This window comes from Clupea harengus, chromosome 16 (assembly GCF_900700415.2).
Source record: "Clupea harengus chromosome 16, Ch_v2.0.2, whole genome shotgun sequence".
In the NCBI taxonomy this organism is placed as follows: Eukaryota; Metazoa; Chordata; class Actinopteri; order Clupeiformes; family Clupeidae; genus Clupea; species Clupea harengus.
This window is the reverse complement of record NC_045167.1, coordinates 20,306,031-20,316,030: the sequence shown is the minus strand read 5'-3', so window position 1 is coordinate 20,316,030 and position 10,000 is coordinate 20,306,031. Positions and strand designations below refer to the sequence as shown.

Genomic DNA, 10,000 nt, shown 5'->3' with positions numbered 1-10,000 from the left:
AACGTCTCCCCCCACAAACACAAGCACACTCTCTCTGACCGAAGGCCACACAGGCAGAAGGCCACAGAAGAACTATCAAATGACCATAGCTGATAATATTGGTCATTATATAAGTGTAGTGTGAGAGGCCATGCCCATGTTTATAGGTCAGGGGCCTAGTGAGGGTCTGTGTTACACAGGTTATGGTCACATGCCTGTGTGTGTGTGTGTGTGTGCGTGTGTGTGTGTGTGTGTGTGTGTGTGTGTGACTCACTCTCATGGTGACACTGATGGCTCCGTTCATGTTGCCTTTGTACAGCCAGCCATGTTTGGACACTCCCCCTTTCTGGGACCCAAGGGATGCTGTGTCCTATAGGAAACAGAGTAGCAGTTTATGAGCATAGACACACACACACACAGACAGACACACACACACACACACACACACATACACACACACACACACACACGAACACCCACATACACACACACGCTCAGATACACAACACTCTGAGAGGGCATCTGTGGCTATTAATGTAACATCCCTAACAACATGTAACAAACGATGGGACAGAATGTATGTCTGGCAAGGGAAAATGTTGCAGATTATATTTGTGGTAACATCTGTGGTAACATGTGTAGTAACAGTGTAGCAGCTGTGAAAGAGGCCTGAGAACAGAGCATTCTGATCGAGTCATGAGATGTTATGGTCATCATCAGCATCTTGTAAAAAACAACATTAGTGTCCTTCACTGAGATGATGCAGTCACATCATCAGACACATAATTCCAGAGAATCTGCCAATATTCCAGTGAATATTCCAGAATATTCCAATATTCCAGAATCTGCACCAAAGTAAAAAGGAAGGAGCCCTCAGAGAGTAAACAACCCTGACATGTCAATCAAAGGCAGGAATCATCAGCCATCACGACAGCTGAACAGGAAGTCCCGGTTCCGCGCTCAGTCCTGGCCAACTTCCTGTCTCTTTCAGCACGAAAAGAGTCCAGCCAGAGGCTCCTTTCATCATTTCATTAAGACTTCCATTGCTAGTCCCCTCCTCCACGGAAACACACACACACACACACACACACACACACACACACACACACACACACACAAACACACACACACACACACACACACACCCACCCACACACTAACATCTGCATTTATACACAGACACATGCATACACACCTACACGCAGAAACACAAATCATGCATGAGGCCACTCACACAGAAACACACACACCCACACACTAACATCTGCATTTATACACAGACACATGCATACACACCTACACACAGAAACACAAATCATGCATGAGGCCACACACACACACACAGTATTCTTTGTAGACTCATAAACTAAATGACTCAGTACGAGTGCTAGGAGAGAATATTTCATAGCTTTGACAGCCTACCTCATCTTTGTCTGCATCTTCGTCCACCTCAAATATGTGCTGAGGCAGCTTCTCGGGCCGAGGGACTTTACTGTCAGAAACAACAACAGAACACATTGGTTAGGAGGATAAAGATGTCACCAAGACAACAACAGAACACTGGGGTGAGGAAGACAAAGATGTCACCAAGACAACAACAGAACACTGGGGTGAGGGAGACAAAGATGTCACCAAGACAACAACAGAACACTGAGGTGAGGAGGACAAAGATGTCACCTAGGAACTTAGGGCCAGGATGGGTCCAGTACTTACATTTTCCATTCCAACTTGGAATTAAAGTTGGCAAACTGTTTATTATTTCGAGTCTTTACATTGGTGAAGTACAAGAGAGCAATGATGACTGGCACAATTTATATAAAGAAAAAAGCTAAACTTCCCCAACTATTATATCTAACCTAAAAAGTTCCATACATCCTGTTATTCACTTGGCAACAAGCATTAAGTTGTGCCAAAGGTCAAGGGGTCACATTAGGCATCTTTCCACTGCCGGGACTCATGGGACTTTCAAGTGACGTTTACAGGAATGACCTACTTTTGGATTGCAACATCAATCCGAACTCGACAAAATAACAATATATTTCTTCAGCAGGGTCAAGTCGAGAGATGAATTTTACTATAAAGTTGCTAACATTCTGTTAAATGGCTTCATGGCAGAATTCCTTGATAAATGAAGATACCAGCACCACCGTTGGCTAATTAACCCTTAAAGGTCTGAGGCCTGTTGTAAGCATGGCCTTGATGTTTTTGTATATTTCCTCTAACTAAAAACATTGATGCACAAGTGGCATGTACGTATGTAGAAGATTAAAAGTTTCTGGGTGTGTTCTTTTTATGATTCTAGTACAAAAACTCGCGGCGCTTTAAAGGCATATTGACAACAAGAACAAAAAACTATTCTCCCACCGGTGTGAAATAAACCTTTAAGGGTTAAAGCCAATATTTTGAAATAAAAGAAATATGTACTTCTGCAATTGTTGCTGTTTTTTTCTCTCTCTCTCTCTCTCTCTCTCTCTCTCTCTCTCACACACACACACACACACACACAATATTTCAGCTGAGGATCATCATTCATTCGGTGACAGTAACCTCAACATGTTACCTCCGTAAACTATAATTCCTTTTGCTGCATTTACCACATAACCACATAGAGAAAATACTCCTGCTACTTTTAAAACAGGCACTTGTTATTGTCTTCCTCTCACCTAACGTTTAACCAATAAGTGTCAACAATCACTATAAGCCCACCCCACATTTGTAGAACACGCAACATCTACCCTTAAGGGAAAAAAGAGAACCAAAAATGGACCTCATGAAACTGGGGCAGGCAGGGAGGCACAGGGAAAGACAGAAACAAAGAAAGTGACAGAGAGACAGAGAAGGGAGATAATAAGAAAAAAAAGGTATGATAGATATGATGAAGCAAACAGAAAAAGAGGGAGGCATGGAAAGAACCAGGTTTTCTGATACAGTCCTGACTATTGTGTTTGGTGTGTACTGGGCTCCAGGTCATCTGTTAGTTCAGAAATAGCCTGAGGTCAGGGGGGTGGCAGAGGAGGAGGAGGAAGAGGAGAGGAAGGGCTGTATTGTTGTGGTCTTCAGATGAGAGAAATGGACGTGCATTTCCTGCTCTGCTCCTCTGGCCAGAAGGCTGGCACACACACACACACACACTCTCTCACACACACACACGCACGTCAGAGCCAGGGCAAGGACACCATCTGAGAAACAGCCCTGGCCACAATTCAATTACACTCTTTCACTCTCAATCTCACTCATCCTGCTTTTTGCCTCGGACTGCCTCCCATCCTCTCCCTCCCTCTCTCTCTATCCTTTTTATGTTAACTGACTTGCCAATCACCCAACCCTACTGCATTTTGGTTATAAATAAAAGTCTTACTTTGGAAGTTGCCGGAAGTCTCCAGAATAATCTTCATACTTGTAGTTGACAACATGCCAGTCAGAGTTGTAGGTCTTTAGACACTGTGTGGAGAGAGCATATGCAGATGTGGTTAGGTAAAAAATAACTGAACTACTAACTGCATAAGATATTCACTCACAGTCACACACACACACAAACACACACACACACACACAGTCACACACAGTCACACACACAAACACACACACACACACACACACACACACAGACACACACACACACACACACACACACACACAATACTATGTACTAAGTATAAACCAATTACATAATATGTTTCTGGTACCTCCTAGGAGATTACAAAATAACTAGCTAAGTCTCAGAAAGAGAATCCTCCAGAGAATCCTCTTTGTTGCTCTAATGACCGAGAACTAATTTTCTCTGTGTGTGGCATTTACTTTCACAGACAGAGAAGAAAGAAGAAGAAGGAAAAAAACTAATCACACTTAAAGCAGCCGGAGCATTAGCTGATGCTAATGTCCTCAGGGAGGGGCCGGACATTAAAATTGGATTCAACTCTATTTACTTTATTGGCGAGGCGAGGCGGACGGTTGAGTCCCTCTCAGCACTTCTTAAAGCAACGAGGCGGAGAGCTGCGGACGGGATTAACGTCCAAAAACAAAGCTGTCTTTTAACTCTCCTCCTCTCGTAAATCTCATTAGCAACGCGGGCGAGAGGGTGGAGATGAGGGGATGAAGGGAGCAGGGGACGTTTCCGCTGACAGCTGGAGAGGCTGGCAGGCTGGCAAGGGTGGCAAGGGTGGAGGACAGACTCGGCGGATGCGGGGACAGGACGGAGAAGATTTCTGTCCCTCTTTCCCCTTATTTATCACAGTGAGAAGAACAGTCTTCACTTCTGATGCAGAGTTTGCTGATAAACAGGGTAGGTCTCCTGATTCTTGAATGACTCTTGAACGCCCTTTTTACCCGATGACCATTCTCTAGCACACAAGGCATTCTTAACACTGTCATAAGTTCAGATGTCTTTAAACAAACGTCTTCACATATTTATGAAAGTTCACGCCCACCCATTAACACAATAAAGCTCTTCCTCTTTCTGGAATAGATCTGCACGAGATGCCCTAACATCCCTGCTGAACATGATGACAAACACACACTGTCAATGGCTTCCAAGGCTATTGGAACCGTATGCGGAGTTCTGTTAACTGAACATTAAATCATCTGGTGGTGTGGCTGGAAAACAAGGCCGGGGATCACTAACAACCGGACGAGGCGAGCTCTCAGCAACCGGTCTTGGGGGAACCCTGCGCCTGAGTGATGATCCAATCAAATCTTTTTTTTTGGTTTGCTGTCTTTTACTCAGAGGGCTTCTTTGGCTGGAGTTCAGGCAGTCTGCAGCTGCTGGTGATGTCATGTTGCATTTCATTGAGGGGAAGGATCGTTTTACTCCATCTTTAGACTACGCCCAATGCTTAGTCCCGGTGGAGACATAGACCCAGACTGACACCAACACAAACTTATGAGCTTGAGCAGTGTGTGTGGTGTTTGTGTGTGAGCATGTATGTGTATGATATATGCGTATGTGTGTGAGAATGTGTGTACAGAGGTTTGGGGAGGGCATGAGTGGATCCATGTGTGTGTGTGTTTTTGTGTGTGTGTGTGTGTGTGTGTGTGTGTGTGTGTGTGTGTGTGTGTGTGTGTGTGTGTGTGTGAGTGTGTGTGTATTTGACTTGAGGCCCCTTAATGAATGATAGAAAGGAGCACAGTATTGGGTGTGCTAAGGGAGATGAGGAGTCTGAGGTGTGTGTGCTCACACGTGTGTGTGCGCGTGTGTGTGCGCGTGTGTGTGCACTCAAGCCCGTGTGTGTCCATTTGTTTGGTCTCCAAGCACCTTGGGTGGCATGGTAACCAAAGCAAAGAGGGAAAGTTATCATCTGCCTAAACCCATCTGGTTTTGGCTTCAGGGGAAGTCTCCCCCACTTTTAACACCACCGAAGATCTGCTTTTAATAAGACACCGTCTGCTCTCCCGGCCACAAATCCCTTAGCAAGGCGAGGGAGCTGTTCCGCGGCTGCAGTTGGCAGGATCAGCGGTGGGTAGAGGATGCTGGTGTTGGCTGATGTGGAATGTGGCTAGTAGAAATAAAAATGGGATGGGTTCACACATCCTCTATATAGGGTGAGAAGAACACTCGTTGGTGTGTGAATGGGTGAATGTGGCTCAGTATATAGAGTGGTCACAAGACGACTCTAATTGGCCCAGGTTGGAGAGTTGGACGGGGAGAGAAACCTATAATTGCATGACACTGTATAAGTTATTGAGTGAAAATAGACTCTGATTGGCTAAGTTATCCTATAGGTGAACGGGTAGCGCAAGCTACGAACACCAAGGTCATGGGTTCGATACTCAGCCAGCACACATACTGAAGGGAAACGTGTATATCCGTACCAAATTGTAAGTTGCTTTGAATGAGGGTGTCTGCTAAATGACTAAACATAAAGGTAATGTGGGAAGTGTTCAGAGGTGAGAGTATGGCTCTGAATGGCTGACACTGGATGTGGTTGGGTTTGCTGTAAGTGGTTGGTGTTTCGGCGCTCACCTCTTTGACGAACAGACTCTGGGCCTCTTTCTGGGCGTTCTCCGGTACAGTGGGGTACAGGGTGCGCCCCTGTCTCCGCAACATGGACATCTGAAACAAAACACAAACATGGTGGCAATGTGTGTGTTTTTACACACCAACAAAAAAAGAAACCAGACATCGGTAGTCTCTCAGCGTCCTTTCATATAACACAAGTTACACGGCCCAAAACATGACATACTTTAAAAGAGTTGCTATCAGGTCAGTCTCAATATACATTGAGTCTCTTAACATAGTAGCCTACCAGCTGAAGAACATTTCACTCCCATGACAAAGCACATAAAAGCTACACAACTTGACAGTCAAACCTGGACCTAAATCTGTCCAAGGCACTTCTTCCCACATCCCAAGTTCAGCTCATTTCCCAGCCATCCCAGCCCCCTAGGGCCACCGATAAGATCTGGCGTTTGAAGACGCTGAAGCGAGCAACGCTAACGCGGCTCACAACTTTCCAGTCAGGTCTTGGCTCTCGCGTGCTCGGGGAGCGTTCAGCATGCTCACTAACCTACTGAGGAGCACTCTGCATGAACTCCCCTCAGACTTCCACGTCACCCAGCAGCACAGCCAGACCACGGACACACTTGAACGTGGCCACTGGGCAGATCATAGGGGAAAGGTAGATGGTAGGTGTACAAGAACAACAAATGTCAGCCCCTGAAAAAGTCATGCTGCGAAAGTGATGCTTTCTGGAGAGGTGCTGGACTTCCTAGATGGGATCCAAGTGCTTCTGTGGTTACTTTCCTGCAATGCTGTTCCAGCCTCCCCCAGCCAACCTGAACCCAAATCTGGAACCAGAACCAATTCTCCATGGCGTCCAATAAGTAGCTTGCTCTCCGGGTTATATTCTCCTGGTTTACAAACTAGTTATCTCATGCCAGTTGTCATCTAATGCCAATGAAACTTTGTTGTCAAGCGAGCAACGGAAGCTCAGTCTGTGTCATCCATGACTGACGTCAAGAGTTTATGGATCCAGCGCTGGATCTGCCAGATTTCCTTTTCAAACTGCATGAGTGGACAAGGAGCCCGTGAGCCAAGACAGGCAAAGCCATCTCTAAGGTTTATGGATTTGGAAATACAGTAGGCTGTTGGAGTGAGAGAGGAATTATAGCACTGGTAAAAAAAGAGTCTTTACTAGACTCGCTATTCTGTCCAATCGCTAGCCATGATTTCTATACCTCTCATTCTCTTATCCTGTCTTCATTTCTAAATATTAGAGCTAAGCATACACAAATAAAATTTACGGTAAAGGAATTGAGTCAGAGAAGAGGAAAAACTGTGTGTATATGCAGTACGTGTGTGTGTCTCAATCCTGACTTCCCCTCCATTTCTCCCCCGTTGTCTGCCCATGTTTCTGGAGCCCTGTGCACTCATCCACAGAGGAGCGCCTGCAGCCAGCTCCACTCAGCTGGGAACCAGCCAGGCCCCAATTAGCCACTATCTCTCTCTCTCTGGGTGTTTAAAGGACACAATCGCTCCCTATTCATCCATCAACATTCATCTACCATCCAGCCATCTATCTATCTATCTATCTAATTATCGATCTATCCGTCTTTCCGTCTATCTATCGATCTATCCATCCATCTATCTAACTATCCCATCTATCTATTTATCTAACTATCTATCTCACACACAGTCTCTATCTGTATCTTCCCTTTTTCCCTCTCTCTCTCTCTCTCTCTCTCTCTGTGCTGGGAAGTCTTGACACACACATCCCAGTTGGCCCCAGGGTGCAGAAATGCAGTACAGTGTAGCCTAGAGTCCAGCGCCTCACTCAAGCGTGAAATCAGGCCTACTCTAGCGAGGCCCAATGCCCTAGTCACAGATCTCAGGGAGACCTTGAAGAGAGAGAGAGACCCAGAGCCGAACTCACACGCTTGGGGAGAGGAGGAGAGAGAGGGCCAGAGCCGAACTCACAAGCTGGGGGAGAGGAGGAGAGGGGCTAGCGCCGAACTCACACGCTGGGGGAGAGGAGGAGAGAAGGGGCCAGCGCCGAACTTACAAGCTGGGGGAGAGGAGGAGAGAAGGGGGCCAGCGCCTAGCAACCAGGCTGGAGGTGGAGAGGGGACACTCAGGGGAGAGGCCTGGAGAAGGAGCTCTGATGTCAGGCTTTTACTTCACTCCAAGGGCTTGATTTGGCCTGGGAGTACTAGTACAGAACGTAATGCAATTTACTGCACTAAGAGAGAGAGGGTCTGTGGAAATGAGTGGATGCACATGTGAGGATGAACATTTGGGTGGAGATGTGAGGGAGTGGTTTTCTGGGGGATTTTTCTAGAAAGTGTGTTTGTGTGTGTGTGTGTGTGTGCGCGTGTCAATGTGAATATGTGAACAGCAAATTCACGTGTGTGTCAATGTGTTTTTGTATTTGTGTGCATACTGGTTGAGCAACCAACAAGCCCATGCAGATAAAGAGTTTTCAAGATGTCCAAGCAAATAACAATACACGCACAGAGTGACCACAATGAAACCATTACTGGAGAAGAGGGGTCAACGTCTAGACTATATTACAGGACCAGATGGCAGCAAGAACAACACAGGAACTAAAAGACTACGCCCAAATCATATTACAACGTCACATGCCTTTCCACACTCTACTACACCAGGATGGGTCAACAACTAATCATAATAATGGCCACGACAGGATGAATGGTTGCAGAAACGCCTCTGTTTATATTCTTCACTTTAAAGAAATGCCTGATTAACAAGAAACAGAGAAGAGAGGGAGGGGACATTTTAAGCATTGCAAACAAGGAAGTTAAGAAATGAAGTACACAAAAATACTTATTGTCTCTCTCTCTCGCTGACCGGCTAACTGTCTATTCATCTATCCATTATCTGACGCACACACACACACACACACACACACACACACACACACACACACACACACATCCAGACCCGCATTTCCTATGGGGAAAATTAAAGAAGAAAAGGAGTTGTATGAAAACAAGACCCTTAGAACCTTCCTTCCCCAGGAAGCAGACCTGTTGAGAGACGCAGTAAAAGCTTAGTGGGTTTTGGCTCGGCCAACAACATCGAGCTCTCTAACGGAGTGTGCTGTTTGCTTAAGCAAGCACCAGCCTCCACCGGGAGGACTTTAAGAAATGGAACATCTGGGCTTCAGACGCGGACCTGCCCTGGAAGGGGTCCCCACATAGCCGGCTGGAGGAGATGGGCTTGACCTGAGCCAGAGGTGCTATAGCGTACAAGAGATGGGCCCGAGCAGTGGGGTGCTGTTAAAGCAGTGGTTCTTAACCTTATTGGAGGTACTGAACCCTGCAAGCTTCATCAGTGCATTCACCGAACCCTTCGTAAATTGGAAAAATAAAATATGATTTCTTCAAAACATAGGTATATATTTTATTAGTGCACAAAATGAACCATGCATCAGTTGCACACAAAATCACTGTGTTCAAAGAACAAAACCAACAAAATATGAATTTCACACAAAAACATAACTCAATGAATATTTACTGCAAATCAATGTGACTTTTGCTGTTGATACAAGTTCAGAAATGCACAATTTTACTAAGCAACTAAATATTTGTAATCTAACATTGCGAAGAAAAATTGTGTGCCAAATTGTCGGCAGACAATTTTTTGACGGCGGACAAAAACGGCCCGACATTGCTAGTGTGAACCAGGCTATACTGTGTGTGTCTTGACCCCTGCCGAACCCCTGAGAGCGACTCAAAGAACCCCTGGGGTTCGATAAAACCCAGGTTAAGAACCACTGAGTTAAAGCCTTATTCTACCGCTCTAAGAGTTGTGGAGCTATGCACACTGCTGCTTACATACTGCCCGGCAGATAACATGAGGGAGTTATGGACCAGTGAACAGAGTGAATGTTCGAGAGGATACTATGTAGAGGTGTGGATGGACAAATTAAAAGATTGACTGACAAACTACACAAACGGTCCTTATACATCAATGACTGAACAAATACAGCAGATGAACGGAGTGCAGAATAGATGAATGTATGAAAGGCATATCTGTGTGGGCAGATTATCTAATCATGATAAA

The 10,000-nt window shown here is 45.6% G+C and overlaps 1 protein-coding gene across 8 annotated transcripts in view; it reads right to left on the bottom strand.

Annotated features, from left to right (window-relative positions):
- Window positions 1-10,000, bottom strand: part of dock9b (dedicator of cytokinesis 9b) — a 90,794-nt gene that overhangs the window by 43,884 nt on the left and 36,910 nt on the right. For all 8 annotated transcript variants that reach the window (XM_031583079.2, XM_031583083.2, XM_031583084.2 and 5 more), the window contains exons 3-6: window positions 5,939-6,028; window positions 3,338-3,420; window positions 1,402-1,471; window positions 254-349 (exon numbers count right to left, since the gene is read on the bottom strand). In XM_031583079.2, the coding sequence (XP_031438939.1) occupies window positions 254-349; window positions 1,402-1,471; window positions 3,338-3,420; window positions 5,939-6,028 (339 nt within the window). The remainder of the gene's footprint in view (window positions 1-253; window positions 350-1,401; window positions 1,472-3,337; window positions 3,421-5,938; window positions 6,029-10,000) is intronic.